This window comes from Limanda limanda, chromosome 16, assembly GCF_963576545.1.
Source record: "Limanda limanda chromosome 16, fLimLim1.1, whole genome shotgun sequence".
Lineage (NCBI taxonomy): Eukaryota > Metazoa > Chordata > Actinopteri > Pleuronectiformes > Pleuronectidae > Limanda > Limanda limanda.
In genome coordinates this window covers 15650866-15671338 of record NC_083651.1, presented here as the reverse complement: position 1 = coordinate 15671338, position 20473 = coordinate 15650866, and the positions used below count along the sequence as shown (strand labels likewise).

Here is a 20473-nt window from a genome sequence, read left to right as displayed (position 1 = left end):
CGTACGAGCTCAAAAACGTTCTCAGGACAAAATAAGACAACATTTGTACGATTTCTGTTTGGCATTTAAGAGAAATGGATTATTACCGCACCTTTTCTCCGCAGGTATTCTGCCACGAGCGCTGCAACGTGCACGTAGCACATAGCCGCCTGAGGACAAAAGGAGCATTTAGGGTCAGATAAGCAAAGTGATGTTGATATTACTAATCATGCAACATGACAGTATCAACCACAACATCAATGCATAATAAACCGGATTCAAATTAAGTCAGTACTTGATATTTGAAAACAGAGAAACAGAACATTAGACACAAATCAAAAACTGCACAGACCGAGCAGCGTCTCTCGTCACTCACCTCTGACAGGTCTCCATTCTTCACGTGGATTCGGGCCATGCTGTCCAGCCAGGTCTTGCGTAGCTCGGGCGTGCTGGCGTAGGACTTGGCCAGGCTGTACTGCAGGTCCACCAGCATCTCCGGGTCCCTCTCGTGCTCCTTCATCTGAGCTGTGGCCATCAGAACTGTCCTGATGCGCTTGGTCAGGTCCTTCACATCCGACGGGAACGCCGTGTTCTGTTGTCGGAGCAATTAGAGCAGCCAGTTGTGGTGTTGCTTGATGAAGCACGTATTTATTAGGTATTTATTTAAGAATATGTGGTAGAATCATTATGAACACAAATGACTCGCTGACCTTAATAGTCTTGTCACTGTTGGCGCAGGTGTTGATGACTGACAGAGACTGCTGGAAGCGGGTACTTCCAATCCCAATTACGTCAGCAATCAGCTGACTGACAGCGATCACCACCTACAGAAAAGGAAAGAAGAATCATCAAATATTCATTTCTAATTCATCTTTAATCTCTACATCCAACCATGAAGCCTAGTTGTTTTGAATGTGTGGTTTAATTCTTCTATCTTACCTGCAAGTGCGTCCGGACGAAGGATTTGCGACCCGTGTAGTCAAAGTTGCTCTTCATGAGGAAGTACAGCAGATGGGCTGCGTCGCTGCGGATGGAGCTCAGCTTGGAGTTACAACACTTCAAGATCTCGTAGCAGAACGCGGCACACATGTCAGAGCGGCCTTCGAAGAATGTGCAGGGAAACTAGAGGGTAGAAGAAGACAAGGTAAGTCAGAGGCTACTGTGTAGGGCTGCTAGAGTTTTGTTAAATAAGACATCAAAGGTGTGTTTAACCTTGTAGATGAAGGTGCGCAGGGAGGTGAAGACCTGCTTGAGGGCCGTTTCTGATTGGTTGATTCGCAGGAAACAGAGATGGACTTCAAACACCTTCTTCATCAGTGGACTGTGGCCGTGGTCCGAGCACAGCTGAGTCTGAAGAGACAGAGAGCATCATCTTGAAAACACAGTCTCATTTAGAAACCGATGGAGGATAATTCATATTAACTTGCCCTGAAATTATCATCACATAGCCTAGATATAGTATTTTTGGGGCATTTCGCCCTTTATTGAAAGGCGATTCAAGGGGAGAGAATGGGGGAAGGAGCAAAAGGCAGAGTCAGAACCGAACCTGAAGGGGGCCTCAAGCCTTCTTATGCAGAGTACTCACAAAAAAGTTTAGTAATAACATTAGTAATATTCTATATATCAGAAAGTTACCTTGAAACCCATGATGAAGATACTGAGGGTGTCCAGGACAGTCAGGCAGACCTCAGTGGCGATGTTGGCCTCCAGCAACGACTGATTCAACACGTCAGCATCCGAGTGACTGTAGGCTGAGAAGAGACATCATAACATATTACATCACATCATATAAAATATGACACCTTAGTGTTGAAGGAAAAGCTGTTGCTAGAAGGATGAACATTTTCATTAAGTTGAAATGATAAAGTTTTATTCCAAACTTTTTTTGCCGAGGTGTTAATTTTTTTTAAATTTTCTTGAACATTGCTAGATTTAGTAGCATTTTCCTGGGAAAATTATGTGTGGATCTTCAGAAATATTAAGCGGGGGTTGTTGATGAGTGTTTGCAACCTCAAATAAAAATCTGGATCTAGTGATTTTAAATGTAGTTTCCTGGAGGTGTACACTATTTTCAGCCGCTGTACGTTAACAGATAGGGTTAGAAACCCACCTAGGCGGAAGTTAAGTGCCATTCCAATACTTGAATTGTAAGCTCGAAATTGTCTGAAATACAGATTTTGTATTTTGGAATAAAACCTTTATTATTTTACACAGATCTTTCTCAAATGTAAAATGTGGTTCAGAGCAGATGAGCCGAGCAGAGGGATGAGAAGGTTTTAGAGGCCGATGTTCAGTTAAAACAGTCATGCTCTCAATTCCACCAAATGAACAGAGCTCAGTCGGACTATAGAACTGACGCTGCACATTCTTACCAGGTTCTACAGATATTCCAAGAATACTTGAAATCTTTCTTACACTGAAAACACAAAGAAACTTTATTAAAAAAGATGCCGTTAACAGACTCATCACACAGTTTAGGTTAAACCAGTGTAAAGCGACCCACAGCAACTTTGGCCTCAATGTTATTCAATTAACTGATGACGCCCTTGTGTCTCCTGCAGCACTTCCTGCTTTAAAGTGGGCTGGGTTTAAACAGAGGAGGAGGATGATGCTGATGATGATGTTGAAAAGCATGAGGAGTCAAGACTACACAGGGGGAGGCGGAGGAGGACGGGTTGGGGGTCCTCTGGTAGAGGAGGTTTGCTGATGCCGTACAGCATGGGGGCACTTACTGTGGTTAAAAGTGTATGCGTTATCCAGGCTGCTGAGCTGCTGTAAGCGGGCATGCATCATTCCTGCCCTGTTACGGGACACGGGCAGAGTCTGAGACTTCCGCTCATGAGCTACGGGTCCTGCCCCTTCCTGGTTCCTGACGAGGAAACGGGACAATGTTAGATGAACGGCTGATGACCAGCGGAGCCAGAGTTAGTGAAGCGCAGGTGAATAACACACTGTTCTATCTACACATGTGTTTCACCACACACACAGAAACACACACACACATACAAATGTCCTTAGAGCTACAGTAGATTTATAATAATTGAGGTAAAACAGAAATATCAACTGGAAAATATAATGCATGAACATTTTGGGATTTATGTACCTACTGTATGTAGCAGAGTAAAGATTGAAATTGCAATTAATGCAGATTGCTTGTTTGGCATGCAACTTGATATTAAACTATAAAAGTGGCACAGCAGCATCAAAGCAGTGAGTTACAGCCCAAGCCATGCATGTCAGAAAGAGGCTGCATGGGAGTTTAGAGAGAATTATTTCATGCAGCTGGTTTGACAAAGTCAGTTCCACCTTCAGGCTTACCCAAGCAGGAGGGGGCAGGAGCCAGGTTTTATGTCATTATGTTAAACTTGCCAGCATTTTGGTGAATAGAGATAGAAACAGTGGTGAGAAGTTAGAGTGAGAGAACACCCAAAGGCCCCTGGGAGCCGAGGCCAGAGCTCCCAACACATTAGAGAGAGACTAAACTATGAGTGTTGGGATACGTTTTAATTACTAAAATGAATAACTGTGCTGAAACTACAATCCAATTCAACAATCACAGATCATATTTTACTCTCGACAAAAAGTCAACAAGTAGCTACAGTCCTGTCATATAGAGCTTTAAGTTGAATCGACAATTAATGTACAGTGGGAAAAAAAACGTAGTCTTTCATGTTTATATAATTGACAACACTGTGAGAACATTTGTGGTGTCATTAGAGTGTTACTTGTGTTCATCTGTTACGGGGAGTTTGGACAAATTAGTTTGGAAACCACTGAACCAGCGGTCGGAAATCTCTGATCAAAAAATTCAACCACATATAAACTAAAAGTAAAAAGAGTATAAACAATTGTAACCATGCAACACCAGAATTACCTTGCGATGTATCTCTTCCCCATGTATCTGAACTGATGGAGGCAAACTCTGAGAGGGAAGACAAGTTGGGAATTGGTCAGGATACATTTTTCATCGTCACTCACGATGTCACTGTGCACGATGGAAATGTCAAGACGTCTTACTCGACTAGAGTGAAGAAGTCCATTAGCTCGGCAGATGAGGCCTTGTTCCAGTAAGTGAACAGAGCATCTGGAGGAGACAGTGGTTGACATTGTGAGGACAGTGAGGTTTCCTTGGCTGGGAGTGAACACAGTGTTTAAGTCTCACGCAGACAGCTGAGAGAAAGATGGTGGTTTTTTTTTACCCTCAGACATGCTTTTAAGCACATGTAAGAAACACATGAGGAGGCTCTTGATCTCCGCCTGGTCCAGTTTGTCACATCGCAGCAGGGGGCTGCCCAGGGTGGAGGGAGTCTGGTTCTGACGGACAGAGAGGGACAGAGACATGATCAAATATACATAATGCTGTCAAGCTCATTCTGCCTTGAAACAAACCCAAGTACAGTAAAGACAAGGGGCATTTAGCACAACGATTTCTGTGTGCTAAACTTTATCATGTTCAGATTACGTTCCTTTTAATGCACTATAGGCACTTAAATACTATTCTCTCTCTATTTCATTTTTGTATATACATCTTTCTATTTATTTCTCGTCTCTTCATTTTAATTCTGGTCTTTTTAAAAACATTTTCTGTTACTTTTTGTTCCTATGAAAAGTGCTATATTAATAAAGTCGGCTTGATTGATATGTGTTAGTGGTCATTGATCAAAGCCCCCATTCAGACCTGCTATTAAAATCCATCCTGAGTGATCAGATTAGAAGTGGTCAGCGCTAAGTACAGGTCTGAACAAGTGGTCACAGGAGACACAATCAGGAGTGAACAGACTTAACACTGTCCACTTGTGATCGGATCTCTCAGGACGGACGATAATACCAGGTCTGAACAGGGTCTAAATCAAGAAAACTGAGTCTTTATATGTGTTGGAGACGCTTTGTTAGGTTAAAAAACACATAGAAAAAAACTGCATACTTTGCTGATTTACAGTACAATGACGTGATTAGCGTGAGATCTATGAAGATCTGAAATTACAGCGGCGAAGCCACGCGAGCCACACACGTTCTATTTGTGGTGCACGGACTGCAAGTGGTAATTCCTCTGCAGTGGAGTAACACCACAGCAAAGGGGTTGGCTATATACCAAGCATCTTCCCCTGCCAGCACTTAGTCTAGACCATGAAAGTTGCTTGGGATGACTTCATGGAAATCACAAGGCTCTGGCTTAGGCTTTTTATTGGGTGTTTTAAATGTAGAATGAGGCCTTGAGGCTAAAGTTAGTTTTTCCCAAAAAGCTGGACAGAAATTGTGAAGCTGTAGTTCAATTAATTTTTGTATTTTCATGTGTGTCTTTTTAACATCTTAAATAGAGAGATTGTACCATGTGTCATTTACACCACTTTACATTCCCTATTTCTTGTTCTACACGTATATGTTGTGATAAATGCCATCTCACCTCACAAGTCAAAACAGAAGATGAAACAAACGGCAGCAGGGACAGAGAAAATACAATCCTTGTGTTAATGGGCTTCTTCACAGAAGCTGTTTATCTGTGGAGGTGAAAAATGACACTGCACACATGAGAGGAGCTGAAAAGCGAGAAGTCCCGTACGCATGCATGCTCGACATTAACATCTGGAAACTGAGCAGAGACAAACCCTGTGCGGCCCTGTGGTGCAGCGCGCCTGATTTACGGCACCAGAGAACAAGCAAAAAGCCTGAGAACCATCGGGTAGAGACAGGGCTCAGAGTCAAGGACACACTCTCACACACACACACACACTTTCACAAGCCCAGAGGAGAGAATCCGAGGAGGGAGCGCGACTGGGTGAAGGAAGGTGGCGTTTTTGTACTTGGAGTGAAACGTTGGGGTGCAGGGTGCTGTGTAAAACACAGGGGACAGAGAGCAGGGAGAAGTCCACGGTGACACGCTTTGTCTGCAGGGAGAGCTCCTCCGTAAAGAAACGCAGGAGGTTGACAGAGCGTCTCCGTACGAGCTTCTCCGTCTGCCACGACCAGCCGTACGGGGAAGGTGGAGGGAGTTAATGGTACATGTTAACAAGGAGTGACTTTCTGTGGCACAGGGGGAGGTGTGGTGTAAGCCTCAGGCATGGTCAAATGTAAAATTATAAATGCATGTTACAGGAAGTTTAATATTCAGGCACCTTGCAGCTCTTTCTGGGATGTACCTTTTCCAGAGAGTTTCCCTTTTCCATGCTCTTCTCATGCAGGCTGCTGGTGGAGTCGGTGCTGATGAGGGAGCCGCGGGAGTCCGCGTGGCGCACAGAGCTGATGTTGGGGGTAGATGACGTGTGAGGGGAAGCTGTAAAAAAAAAAAGAGGTAAATAAATAAAAAATATAATTTTATATTAATATGAAAACAAAAGTATATTTATTTTCAGCCCCATTTCTCCTCCTCCCTCACCGGTGCCTGAGATGACTCCAAACACATCTTTGTGTAAGCTGGTGTCCAGGAAGGTGCTGGACCTGGGAGGCGTCATCAACACGTTGGTGTAGATTGAATCTTCTCTTCCGTTCTGAATGAAAAACAGGGAAAGATATCAATAGACACAGATCCCCATTAAACACTGAATGTTTTTATAAAAAGTCCTTTATGTTATGTGTGTTTAAAAGTCCTGATCAAAGGTTTTCCAGTGTTATTGGGACATTTACGATGGAATTAACCCGTAATCCATAACTTGCTATCTTAGGTTGGTAAATGTTTAAGTGTTATACTTTATACAAACATGTATGGGTAAATGCTAAAACGTGTTATTATTTTTTTAAAGATATTTTTTGGGCTTCAGGCCTTTATTTGACAGGACAGAATTGAGCTTGAAAGGGGGAGAGGACCAGGGGACGACATGAAGCGGAGGGCCGGTGCAGGATGAAGCCTTCGTTAAAACTTTAACAGTTTGCGTTGTGATGTTTGTCTGGGGCACTGTGTAGGTTTGGGTCTGGGCCTTGTGAAGCTTGGATGGTTTTCAGGAGAAGCCACTAGATGGCGCCCTTACATTGTTGGAGTGGTTGATGGTGAAGGGAGTTACTTCCTTCACATTCAGCCTGTTCACGTTCTCTTGGAGAAGACCAAACAAGGGCAAGTACAAGGTGGCCATCCTGGCCTGTTGGCTCTGGAAAACAAACCAAACCAGTCAGCATAATAGCTCAAGATCGCACACGCACACCCACACCCACACACACACACACAGACAGACACACACAGACAGAGAGACAGAGCTACAGTACGAAGACACCACTAACCTTGGAGGTGTAGCGGTCGTCAAACGTGTGTTTGACCATCAGGTTCTTCAACACCTGGATGGAAACCTGACGAATCTCCCTGAACTCCTGCAGAGCTGCACCGACCTCTCTGAGCAGCAGCCCGACCAGGAAGTGGTTCTTACAGAAGTCGTCTGTCAGCGAGTAATCCAGCTGAAGGTCTGAGGAAGAGGAGGAAGAAGAGATAAGAACGAGAATGAGTTGTTGTGTTAGAGGAATCACAGATGGTATTAAATAATGAGAGCACTGTAAATTGATAACTTATTATAACCCCCACGAGAAAAGTAGCCAGGATTAAAAATCGATTCTTCAAAAACATGTCCATGATTGTTTTTTTAGTTAAATTTCCTGAAGAGTTTGATTAATTTTGTATAAAGTAAAAGTACACACTTCTTTGAAAAATGTTTTTATAAATTCACTGCAGCTTTAATCAATTTATAATGTTTTCAGAGTAAATAATCTATGTAAACAATCATTGGAAATAAGTGATTTTCACGTCACCACTTGTTTCACTGTTTTGATTTCAGTGTAACTATATGAGGGAAAATAAAAGCAGAAATACAGAGAAGCTTAGAGTCTCGTGTGGAACACATGAAGGCTGCTCCTCCACATCACAAGTGATCAGTGTGGAGAAAGACAAACAGGATTAAAGCGAGTGATTGAACGGCAGCAGCTGTTCACAGATGGTTTCCAACTGCATCGAGACCAGTAAGGCAATCCCATAAGCACACACATGCACACGCGCGCACACACACACACACACACACGCACACCAAATCAAAGGCTTTTTCAAACCTTCATTCCAAGCATGTACTGAGAAGAATCTCATCACTAGTCGCAGACTTCACACTCAGAAATCTGCACAAATAGCCAAGTCTTATCTAACGGTATAATGTTTCTGTGCCATGTAAATCATTTCACATCAACCAGTTCACATTAGAGATGGAAGACGACTGATTCAATCTGATTTCAGAAGGGATTTTCCACTTTCTGCTGGTGGCTTATTGGTCTGGTTGAAATTGGTTCTTTTTGGAGAAGACATACAAGCAGCACAACTTGCACCTACCTACTGGAGTATCGTATGGAGATAATAAATCTAGTTGAGGAACACACAACAAAAGAAGCAGTACCTTCTGTAAATTCAAAGACAGCAACAATAGACTCTGTACTTGACTCTCAGATAAATGGGATCTTCTTCTCACCTTGAAATCTGAGTATCCTTCCCTTTCCAAACGGCATGGGCAGGTTTAAGGGGACGTAGTGCTCATGGTTGCACACGACACGCAGGAACTCAAACTTGAACTCAAACAGCGTCTGCGTTGACAAACGGCAGAAACAAGTGAGGCAGCTTTAACACAACATTTCCTGCACTGGGATGCAGGCGGATTTTTCAGTTTTGTTTCAATGAATTTTGTAACTGGTTGTGTTGACGTACTTTTGGGTCTCCAGGCATGAAACCGTTGATGTAGTTGTTGATCTGCTTGAACACAAAGCCTCTGTCCATCAGGTTGATACAACGCTGCAGAGGGAAGGAGAAGGATTCTTTCATTATTTATAGCAAACAAGAAACAAATCTATACATTTACATTAACCAGGACTGACTGCACTGGAAAAAAACATCTCTAGCTTTAACTGGAATTCACTCTGTTTTCCTGAAGACGTAACTGTGGATCCTGACCTTGATGAAGACGGCCAGACTGTGGTTGGCGTTCCTGGCGGCATCAAGGTTGTCTTTGTACTTCTGTGTGATGTGCGGCATCATCATGTTGACCAATGTCTCCACCGTGTGATGGAAAGATGCAGAGAAGCGCTGATTCCTGGACAACTGAGAGATATAACCAGAATGTTGGTATTAAACACACGACTTAAACCTTACCTTTAGGATAGGGTTGATGATATTATCTATTTTTATTATTAAAAAGAGTTGATCTTTGCCAGTGTCCTTCACTAATATGGACCTGGGCACTGTAGTTTATTTTCAGTCAGTGGCACACACAGTCCTGCTGCTGTACATCCGATAATAGGCACAAACACATATGCACTATTACCTCAATGTTAAAAAAAAATGATTTCATGTCGTTTCAAATTGATACTATAAAATAACCTCTCACCCCTGTCCACTTATTTGTTTGTTGTTTGTTTGATTGTAGGCAGGATAAGGCAAAAATGGATCCAGACAAAGCGGCAAATCTACCACTTTCACTTGTATGATAAGGTGTTCGTCTGATTATTTTTACCTATCAATATATGGGATTTAAAATGGGATCTGGGGAATTTAAATGTGGTTTCATTAGGGGTTGTGCCCTATTTTTTTAAAGATTTACATCTTCGGTAGAAATGAATGGGCTTGGTGCTCAGAGCCAGTGCATTGAATTTGTGGAGTAGAGACAGACTAAAGTATAATATTAAGTGTTTGCTCTTTCCATGGAATTTGTTGATATTGACAGAACATGATAAAGAATATCACCAGCCTAGTAATGAAACTAGAACCTCAAAGGAAACAGAGGTTCATGGAGTTTTTTCAGACTGGTGTGAGCGACTCATCTGGAGCTTCCGCTGTGGCCTCCACATGATGCCAGTGGAGGTTAAACACAGGGATGTGGTTGTTTATGGGGTACGAACAAATGCAGCCAATTAAACTGCACAGCTGTGTGGGACAGGCCGCGGATACACGATACTCTGACTGTGGTGCTGTGGCTGTCCACAAGACTTGGCATGTCGGGAGCCACAAGTGAGGAAGCTAAGCTGTGATGAAGCAGACACTTGTGAGTCAAACGCACATGTTGGGGCAGACGTACCTTCACTTTACAGCTCTCAATCAGGTACTGAGCCATGGACTTCCCCAAGGCTTCAAAGAAATACCAGGAGTACTGCAGGGCACACAAACATCAATCAGAGAACGAAACAGACGATATACACGTCAGATATAATTACACACCGTGTCGTCCTTTAACACTGTACAAAGATGTTACCTTCAGCAGTTTGTTGCTCGTGAGGAAGTCAGTGGAAGGCTTCAGGATGGCGGTCATGGCTTTGGCCAGCTCCTCGTGCACTAACCGGGTGGTGGACGACGTGTACGGCTCAGTCTTGAATACAAACTGGAAGAGACGCAGCGAGAGACGTGTTTATCTTCCAATTGGCAAACATGACACATATAATCTATATAAAGATGGACGACTTGACAGCTCCGAAAAGGGAAGCTCAAGTGTAAATGGGAGACGGACCAAACAAAGAACAGGTCAAATACATTTTTCTCAAAGATGGTGTCTCATTTTCGTAGGAGCATGAGAATTTTACCTTCACGTATGATCTCAGATAATGTTCCAATCCCTCCTCATGGCACTGGGCAACAATGTGAATCATGACTCTAAGGAAACAACAGCAAAGGAAAGCACGAGTGAGGACTTAGTCATGAATGGACTAAATTAGAGCTTTGCACTTATATTCTCAGGTAAAACCACTATCCACGTTTTGGTTTATATTAAGATCATTATTACAAAGATTGTGTGCACCAGAAAATCTAATTGAAAGATGTGTTGGATCAACTGAACTGTGAAAAAAAATAAAATATCTGTAACCGTAAGAAAACTATTTTTTTGTTATTCGATACTGACCGGGGTGTTTTCCTATATAAATGTCCTTTTTTTCCTTTCTATTCATGCACACGTTACAGCACACATACAACATACAAAGTACAGGATATAAAAAACAGCTAAACAACTAAATAAATATTATAATTGGATATTTCTAATTCTTTATCAATTTGTTTATCAATATTTACATGAAATTACTCATTTGAAGTGGTGGTTGGTTTCAGAGACACTTGCCTGGTGACGTTGACTGCCACGTCCTCTTGGGTGGCGCTGGTGAGCACCCTGAACAGCTGATTCAGGGTGGTGGGCAGGAACTTGATCATCACATGACTCTCCATGGCGTGCAGACTCTGACGACGCAAACATCAAAAGCACAAGTTTACGAAGAGTTCAGTGACACAGGTAATGCACAGTTAGAAGCATAAATGTGTCTTTTATCGCCTTAAAGAAGAGAACAGAAGTTGGATAATAAATTACATGAGAGGAAACTAATCAGGACACGAGTGAACCACATTGTGTTAATCTCCCTCACTATCTGCTCCAGTGTCTGGAACATGGCAGAGAGTCGGTACCCGTGCATCCCTGCCTGTGAGCAGGAAACTAACAAAAGCCCAGCCAAAGTCATTTGGCGAGCGTCCATTCGACACGGCTGACCTGCGGTTTCACCCTCCAGCTATTGTTCATGTTCACTGCTGTGTTTTTACTAGAACCCAAGAGATACACTGGAAGTGTGGCTTTCCATGTCAAAGTCCACCATGGGAACAGTGAAGCGAGTTTCCCATGGACTGGAGAGAAGGCAAGAGGCGGAAAAAGTAATAACCGAGCTACTGCTGCAGCAGAATACAAAATAAATGGAAAAGCAATCACGCCAGCTATGAAAAGACTTCTGACAGACTTACTGGTATCAAACTAATATTGGCTGGTAAGCTATAAATACGTTGTGTATCATTGGCAATGGAAAAAAGCCCTGCACAGACTGTCCAGAAGAATGGGCTGTTGGCAAAATGCAGCACAAAGTGGTGAACGTGAATCAGCATCAACCAAGTGTGACTGGGAGTATGAACTACTTTTAGCTGGAAATTTAAAACTGTGAAGTTGAACAGGCCTACACTTTCCCTTCAGTTATCCAGAAAAGTTTCAGATGTCATTGTGTTTGGACTGAGCTCCAGATCCTCGGTTTATACATTAGTCATTCAGTATATATAGACTTTGTGTTATGCACTCCTATTACTACACAGTTAGTAAACCTAAAAGACACCAACCAAGGGTAAAGAAAAGACTACACATTTGTCAGAAATCAAGAATATCAAGCAAATGTATATAAATCCCATACAATTAATGAATATATGACACTGAAACACTGAACTGTATATAAATCAAATCCCTACAAAAAATTCAATAGATAGAATAATTTATGATATGTCATCAATGTTATCAACGTGTTTATAAGCGGACAGAAATCATCATCATGAAGTTTCCTTTAGCCGTTTCCATAAAAAACATTCCTCATTCTATATAGATAGATAGATACTTTATTGATCCTGAGGGAAATATAATCTTATTCTCATTGTTTTACCTTCAGGTATTTGACCAGCTCTCCTCCTGGCACCTGCGCTTCAGACGTGACGCTCTGACAGTGATGAAAGAAGTTGTGTAAATGTTGATCCTGAAACGTTGAGACACAAAAAAATAAAATGTTAAAAACGCAGTAGGTTATTCATAATGAAATCACAGCACAAGTTCAGATGTGACGCATTCGATTTCATAGGACGTACACAAATCAAGAGACTTTTACAGCGTGTATGTTAAAACCAACCTGAGTGTAGACAGTGGAAACAAGGTGAGCAGACACCTTGAACAAAGGCTTCCCTCCATCCACCCACTTGACTTCAGGACCTGAACCATGCTGTGAGAAAACAGATAAACAATACTTGGGTGAGCAAAAGGGGAAATATGAGGCACTACATCCATTAAACCATAATCTCGGAAGATGTTTTCGGTATAATATTTTATCAAGTTTATATGATGTTGCCCTGACATGTTTTTTCACCTAAACTTGTCACCTCCTGTTTGAATTTAAGCATGAATACACAATTACTACTGGACACATTACCATGTAACTTGGAGGGAGAATGCATTAAACTGTGCAGATCTGGATCAGAGGGGGAATCTATCACATACTTTAATGTGAGAGAGGGTGTTGTTTTCCCAAAGAGTAGTTCATTGATATTGAGGAAAAAACAATTAGGTTTATTCAGGGGCCAGATATCTATGTGAGGGTGTAATTTGGTGCAGCTTGATTTAATTTGAGGGGAGTATAGGGCCTTGGAGGAGGTATGCGCTCTACTGTACTGGGAGAGATTCAAAAAGAAAGAGACACTTAAACTCTGAATAGATGAAGCCAAGTCATTACTGCTCCACAACTCGACGATGCACTCTACCTTGCCAGCTCCCTCCTGACTGCTGAGGTATCCAGCCGGCAGGTTGGCAGCCACAGGGATCTGACTCTCGTTCATGATCACCCGGCCGTCCTTCAGCAAGGGGAGCCAGGCGTAACCCACTGAGAGGAGTCAGAGGAGAGGCTAGTCAGCAAACAGTCTGACGCTTCAAGCCAGAAACATCAATAACACACCCAACTGTCTACGCAGCAGTCAAATGGAAAAAACAGATGAATTTTAAAAAAGAGGTTGTGAACTGTGTAGACTCGGTGCTGCAGTTTTTTTTACCTTGTGTCTCAACCAGTTCTCTCTTTTTGGTGCTGGCCTTGCTGTTGTTCTCACAGCTGACGTGGTAGAGGGTAAAGAGCAGGTGGTGTTTCTCATGGAGCTGCGTTGGCAGCTCAATCTTGAACTAATGGATATGAGGCAAAGCAAGATTAATTTATTTATATAACACATTAACCAACAGAGGTCATTCAATGTGCGTAACAGGAATAAAGGATGCAAAAAAAAGACACATAAACACACAGATAGTAAAAGTTTAAACCGCACAAATAAACATCCCAATAACATCCTGCACACAGTGTCCTACCTCATCATAAAATTCAGGGTTGTGCTGGTGATGCAGGACGGCAGCAAAGGCATTCTTGGTAAACAATGGTCCTCCAGGTCGACCGTAGATGCACTGTAGAAAACAATAGCTGATTAGTTCCTGTAGCGGGTGGGGTTTTCCTTCTGGGACTTTAGAGCTCCTCCAGGACACATTTGTGTGTTTACCTTCAGTGAAACAGCCTCTTCTTCATCGGAGTCCTTGAACTCAATGCAGACAGCGATGTTTCGAGCCTAAAGACACAGAGTTGATCCAGTTAGTCACACTGAGGAAAATTAGAAATACCATGCCTCGGCAAACAAGTGCAGGTTAGGTCTACGCATTCTACTACTACAAAAAAATTATTAATCTGTGAGTCTTAGTGAACATTTGTGCTAAATTTGAAAGGATCCTGAAGATAACAGGTTCACAGGGCTGTTTTGTGAGGTCACAGTGACCTTGACCTCCAATTGCTAACCATCAGAAACTACTATGAGTTTCTAATATATATCAATGTTCACAAGAACATAAGGTCACCATGACCTTTGACCTTCAATCAGTTAATCTTTGAGTCCAAGTGAACGTTTGAACCAAATTTGAAAAAATAATATGATATTCACAAGAATGGGACTGACGGATAACCCGCAAACATGCGTCTGGCCACCGGGTGTCGCCAACGTGGGAGTATAAAAAATGAAAAACAAATGAAACAATCATTAAAATTCCTGCTCTGATGATAACGTGCAGCAGTCATGTGATTTACCTTTGCGAATGACTTCTGGCCGTCATACTTCAAGTGCTTCGGGTAGACGTAGAGGTGATTGTTGTAGATGGTGAAAGGCTGAGAACATTTGGCTATATACGGCACAAACTCCTCCACTTCAAAGAAGACGCTGTTCTTCTCGCCGACTTCAAACTGCTTCACAGGAATGTAGGATGAGGTAACACAATCTACACACAGAAGCAGGAGGGAGAGAGACCAAATAAACAGCCTGCTGCAGACAACTGGACGGTCGGGTCTGATTGGCTGCTTGGAGCGAGCTTAGACGACTTACTTGTCAAGTCAGGGGCTACGCTGTCGATGGTAACATCAAGATTTCCGAGGATAACAGGCAGCTTGGCCATCTTCTCTGGCCTGAGGGAAGGAAAAATAAACCCTGGTTAAGCCTTTGTGATCATCTACCAAAGCCTGAATAAGAAACAGGCAGACAGCCTGGACGTGGACAAATGGTATATGACCACATTCACAGCTGTGAGCAAAACGTCTTTACTTTCAAAAAATGACAGGCGGTTTCCAAGCTATAGGAACAAATTTTCCATACTTTAATTTCCAGGAAATCTGCAAGATTACTCAAGCTATTTATAACAGAGTGCACTCATAGAAACATTACTAACTTTCTGAAGTCAGCCAGCAGCTTGAGCATATCGTCATTGGACAGCTTGTTGCTGTCCTGTCGGTACAGAGCTGAGAAACGGGCACTTTTGTCAAGTGTCCCTGAAGCGTCTTTGAACAAAGGCCTGTGAGGAAAAAAATGACAATTCAGGAACATTTCTCTTTAGCAGCACACAAATACACCAAAGATTATGTTTTATCCGACGAAAGAAAGAATATTCACAGTCGAGTGCTACAACTCACAAATGTTTCATTACTGTACTCAAAATAATCATTAAATTACTTTATAAATACAACTTATTTAATGTAAACTGATAGTTGTAAAAACACAGAAAATATTTGATGAAGAACATTACAGGTTAATAGAATATTAAAGTTATTGTGAGAATAATTGTGAGAGAATATGGAATATACTAATTAGGAAGTAAACTTCAATAGGTTGCAATGTTGAAATTAAACACTGTGAAAAGTCACATGGTAAATGTGACTTTTCATCATCGCACAATGACACCTGCTATTTCTGGGACAGAACACAATTAATGTCAATGCCTCGTTACCTTGCTGCCCAGGCAAAAGGCATCTTGTACTGGCCTAACCGGCTACATGCCAGCTTGGCATTTTTCAGGACCTTCTGTGCAACCTGGTGAAAAACAGGAGCACACACTTGGAGCATAAAAAGAGACACTTGTAACATTGAGTATTCAGCATGTTCTCAGACTTAACACAGTTACACACACACTTGAAATTTACACAGAGATACTCCTAAAATCCCTCAGTCCTGCAATCGCTCTGTTCGTTTGCAAGCGATGATAATTCTTAGGTTGGTCAGTACCTTGGTGGAGTCTGAACTCTTCATGTACGGCTCAGCACAGTGGTTGATTCCCCCCTGAAGCACCTTCTCTATACGAGCCACCAGGAAGATATCTGGGTGAGGACATGTTACTGAGAACACCCCCTGCAGACAGATTTAAATGTTTTGGTTCAAATTTACAAGTGCTGTTGTGGAACTGCAAAAAAAGCAAACAATTTATTATGTCTATGTTTTAGTGACGTGAAAAACATAGTTCACCTGTTTGGGATACTGCATGGCTGCCTCCGGCACCCCATGGACCAACCGGGGCCCCTCAGGGTGGGCGTCCCCTCCTCCGTTCATGTACTGGCTGATGTTACTGGGCACCAAGCCCCGCACAGACGGGTGGTTCAAGTCCACCTGGAAGTCAGAGGATATCTTCCTCCCATTCTGGATATCAAACAGTGAGAGAGTGACGTAGAAGGGCTCCACCTAGAGAGGAAATAGAAGAATAATTCTGTATTAAGAAGGATGAAGATGAGGAGGATTATTGAGACTTGTGCATTTAATAAAATAAAAAAATTGACAGTGTGTTTTCTTGATCCCGGTTTAAACAAAACTACATTAGATGTAAAACTTGTAACTAAACTTGTTTTGTGGATATTTTACTTTACACAAAAAGGACTCAAATTATTTCCACACAGTGAGGTATAAAGTTTTTTTCTTTGAATCAGTTGACAGAATCCGGATCCCCCATCTGCAGTGGAAAAAGTTGGATCGGTGCACGACAGTTTTCTGCATAACGAGAGGCAGTTGCAAGTAAATTGTGGTGAAAGAAACTGAGTGAACAGTCACAGTATCTGCTCTGTGTGTGTGTGTGTGTGTGTGTGTGTGTGTGTGTGTGTTTGTGTGTGTGTGTGTGTGTGTTTGTGTGTGTGTGTGGAGACAGAGCATATTTAGCCTTTAACAGACAGCTTCTGCTGGGAGGGACAGCAGGACATCGGACTCCATTATAGAGATTCTTCACCATTACTGAGTCTGTAGAGGGTTGCTATGTCAACAGGATTCCTCCTGCATCTCAAATAATGAGACCATCCGGTCTGCACTTTACAAACGTTTCCTCCGTGCTTAATCCTGCAGATAATGATATTTCTGTTATTCAGGGCCAGAAATAGATTTAGTCTTACGTTGGTCGTCGGCCCTTCTTCGTTTTCGGCCACGCAGCTTTGCAGATTGAACGAGAGGTCGTTGCAGTTCACCAGAATCCGTTTGCCAAACTTCTCCTCAAAAGTCTTCACATCCAGTTCTATTCCTGAGAAATCTAGCTTCTAACAGAAAGCACAAAAGATTTTATTATGCGGTGGTAAGTTGGCTCCTGCTACCACCTGGGAATGAGTGAACTTTAGGTTTAATTACCTGTGTGTCAGGGTCCAGGGTGAACAGCTTCAATCTGGTCTCGTTCCTCATCCTGGACTCTATCTCTCTGGTGCTCTGCGGAGAGGAAAGGCATTTCCTAAATCCATTTAAACCAAAAACCCGTCTGAAGGCCAGAGGCGCTGTGTGAGAGATTTGCACTCGGTTGGTTTTATCATTAGGACATTTTTGTCTTTTGCGCCCATCTGGAAATGAAGCTTGATATTTTATTGGCTCGGTGGGGAGAGTCAGGTGGTACCAGTATCCATTTCTGCACACTGGAACCTGTCAAGCGGTTTTCCAGCATACAGTTACCACCAGTTTCCATCCACATATGGCTTTACTATATTGCGTACCACTCAGCGCTAAGAGCTATTTTCCTGAAACATCAAATATCCATTCAGGGAGGAGGGAAAACTCCTCTGGAGCTTGTAAGTCAACAGATTGTAAATAAAGAAACACAGATTATATATGACAGTTTCGATCATCAAGTTTCATTACTCTTGATGCAGGTGTTGTTATGCATGTATATTAGGGCCATATTGAAGTTCTTGAGAATGTGAGAATAGTGCATTTTGTAACTTGTGAAACAAAACCAAAGTATAATCGAACAAGATGCTCCACATACCTAATTCTAACACAGGAGACAGGCTGATCCTCTAATATGACACATAATCAAATATTCAGACTTTATTCTCTTCACGTCAAATTACGACTTCTTTCTTATTAACTTTTTTTTCGAAATGTCAGAATCTTTTTTCCCTTTAACTGGCCCTAATACTCCATTGTAGTTATGTAAAAGTAAGTGTCAGCTTTTTCCACTTCTTACTTTTCTTTGGATGTTGTTGGATGAATGTTTAGCAGCCAGATGTTTAATTTGCTGGGTCGGTTTCTTGGATGAAACCCAAAGTAAAACTCAATGAACAACGTCATATTGTAGAAATGCATTTTAGCTTTAGTTAATTGCATGACGACAGGTCTGTGTTCAATTTCAGATCTGAGCTGCAATAACAAATGGATGCCGGAGAAATTAGGTGTGTAACCAGTGATTTTGAAACCCAAATTCAAGCCAAATGTTGGTGGGAAAGAGGCCGTCGTACTTACAGCCTCAGTGAGGAAGAGGGGTTTAGTGCTTCAGCTCCGTGTGATGATGTAATGAATGCATGAACGTGATCGTGCAGAAAGAGCCGGACCTACCTGAAAGCTGTCCATGCTGCCAGAGGAGCTGTCTGACTTTCCAAGATCATCATCTGAAAGAAAAATCGTAAGAAATCATGGGATCCGGGCCACAAACTATGAATTTTAAACTCAACCACCTTTTGTTGTAAAACCTCTTTAATCACTTACTGACACGTGAAAGTTCAGTAAACACTAATTCACCCGTGCAGGACTCAGTCAGGATTGAGAGACACACACGGCAGGTCTCTGCGGTACATTTTCAGAAATCTACCACATCTCCTCAAGCAGAATCAGTTATTTTCTTTTCACATTCACGGCTTGATGAATACAAACTGGAGGGAGCTGGAAAGATTAGTGGAGAGGTATTCAGCCTCTTTCCTCCTCAGCTAAGCCCCCTATGAGACAGTAGGTGAGTATTAAAAGCCTGGGTGGTCCAGTATCAGGTTAACCACAGAGAGAGAGAGAGACAGGAAGCAGTAACAGAGACCTGGGAGGAGACGTTGTTGTGAATGAGCAGCGTCTCTTTAAAAACATCCTCAAGTGCAGAGGGAATCCCAGAATAAATAAACTCATAACGAGTGGATTTACTAGATCTTATAAGTAGTTGATTATTATTATGGATAAAATAACTGAGGGAAATCTTCAACTTAGAGACTAAGCTTAAATAATGGCATAATTGTTGCCTCTATTATCAGATATATTAATGAAATACTTTCTAGGTAACAAATTCAGTTTAAGTTAAATACAAGTATATCAAAGGTTTATTTAACTTCTTGGGTTAAAAATTGTTTCAACCTATGTAAACTGTCTTAAAGTAAAATTGATTAATAGAATTGTTATTATACATTTGCTATAATTTCTTTAGGCTATCTATTGTTCACATCATTTGTTCAGACATCTTTCAGTCTGCCAAAGATATATTGAATGAATCATGGATATTTCTGCAAGAGAAAAATGATTTCTTATCAGTAAATGGATAATAACATTTTGACAGGACTAACTCAACAATACATCATTTCACATTAATGTGTCCTTAAAGGGCTGAACACACATTGATTCTCACGCACCATCGTGAACGTCTCCATTCCGCTTCTCCTGCATGGCGATTTCAAAGCTGCTGTGCAGTATCTTGTTGAAGGTGTTCATCCAGTCCTCCATCTCTCCCTCGCTGTCCGAAGCCAGCAGGTAGGTGCTCTTATCCTGCATCTTCAGCTCGAATGCAAACTTCCGAACCTTGGTGTTCTGCAGAAGAGAGAAGAGAGCGAGGGGAGGAATATGTTAATATACAAAACAAAAGTTACAGATGGACTACGTTTAATTCTTTAAAAATTGTTTATATCTACTATATTTCTGTGGAAAAGTGGCAGGACAAAGGAAATGTCACTGGATCATCGCCAGCTGACCAGGAGGCAGCTGATGTAAGGTTTTATGATTTTTTATTTTAATAATGTCTATTTATTTGTATTCCTCCCTCATACATGCGTCCTTGAATTATGCTGTTTGAGCCTGTAAACACAAGATTTACAGGTATTCAAAATATATATTAAATTCTAAACTCTAAACGTACACTGACACCACTTGGCAACGAATGGGAGTCATTTCCAAAAGACCGAAAGTTAAACTCAGATTCAATTCAACTGCAGCAGAAAGCGACTGGACAGTGAGTGAAGGCTGGGCCGAGTGTTTCCATCTGTGTAACGAAGCCTCCAGCTCTGCCAGGACCACAGCGGAGACTTTATAAAGTGAGATGAAGTCACAGAGAATGAGCTGGATCTGCAGGGATGAACTTTGATCTCCAAAAACCTCCAAAAAGAGCGACGTCACCCTCCTGTTTGGGCTTCAGCTACTTCAGCTCATTCAGAACCCGAAGGT

At 42.0% G+C, this 20473-nt stretch overlaps 1 protein-coding gene across 2 annotated transcripts in view; it reads right to left on the bottom strand.

The window, feature by feature from the left end:
• Nucleotides 1–20473, bottom strand: part of zmp:0000001200 (dedicator of cytokinesis protein 9) — a 74661-nt gene that overhangs the window by 6777 nt on the left and 47411 nt on the right. For both annotated transcript variants that reach the window (XM_061089293.1, XM_061089295.1), the window contains exons 8-44: nucleotides 19669–19843; nucleotides 18620–18672; nucleotides 17426–17500; nucleotides 17197–17337; nucleotides 16289–16501; nucleotides 16052–16174; nucleotides 15777–15859; nucleotides 15222–15344; nucleotides 14882–14961; nucleotides 14590–14777; nucleotides 14015–14080; nucleotides 13830–13922; nucleotides 13526–13649; nucleotides 13241–13359; nucleotides 12616–12705; nucleotides 12376–12465; nucleotides 11034–11149; nucleotides 10504–10573; nucleotides 10179–10304; nucleotides 10005–10076; nucleotides 8885–9031; nucleotides 8642–8725; nucleotides 8409–8520; nucleotides 7189–7367; nucleotides 6942–7058; nucleotides 6353–6464; nucleotides 6117–6250; nucleotides 4179–4293; nucleotides 3997–4063; nucleotides 3854–3901; nucleotides 2712–2848; nucleotides 1615–1730; nucleotides 1192–1329; nucleotides 919–1101; nucleotides 690–803; nucleotides 356–571; nucleotides 92–149 (exon numbers count right to left, since the gene is read on the bottom strand). In XM_061089293.1, the coding sequence (XP_060945276.1) occupies nucleotides 92–149; nucleotides 356–571; nucleotides 690–803; nucleotides 919–1101; nucleotides 1192–1329; nucleotides 1615–1730; nucleotides 2712–2848; nucleotides 3854–3901; nucleotides 3997–4063; nucleotides 4179–4293; nucleotides 6117–6250; nucleotides 6353–6464; nucleotides 6942–7058; nucleotides 7189–7367; nucleotides 8409–8520; nucleotides 8642–8725; nucleotides 8885–9031; nucleotides 10005–10076; nucleotides 10179–10304; nucleotides 10504–10573; nucleotides 11034–11149; nucleotides 12376–12465; nucleotides 12616–12705; nucleotides 13241–13359; nucleotides 13526–13649; nucleotides 13830–13922; nucleotides 14015–14080; nucleotides 14590–14777; nucleotides 14882–14961; nucleotides 15222–15344; nucleotides 15777–15859; nucleotides 16052–16174; nucleotides 16289–16501; nucleotides 17197–17337; nucleotides 17426–17500; nucleotides 18620–18672; nucleotides 19669–19843 (4297 nt within the window). The remainder of the gene's footprint in view (nucleotides 1–91; nucleotides 150–355; nucleotides 572–689; nucleotides 804–918; nucleotides 1102–1191; nucleotides 1330–1614; nucleotides 1731–2711; nucleotides 2849–3853; nucleotides 3902–3996; nucleotides 4064–4178; nucleotides 4294–6116; nucleotides 6251–6352; nucleotides 6465–6941; nucleotides 7059–7188; nucleotides 7368–8408; nucleotides 8521–8641; nucleotides 8726–8884; nucleotides 9032–10004; nucleotides 10077–10178; nucleotides 10305–10503; nucleotides 10574–11033; nucleotides 11150–12375; nucleotides 12466–12615; nucleotides 12706–13240; nucleotides 13360–13525; nucleotides 13650–13829; nucleotides 13923–14014; nucleotides 14081–14589; nucleotides 14778–14881; nucleotides 14962–15221; nucleotides 15345–15776; nucleotides 15860–16051; nucleotides 16175–16288; nucleotides 16502–17196; nucleotides 17338–17425; nucleotides 17501–18619; nucleotides 18673–19668; nucleotides 19844–20473) is intronic.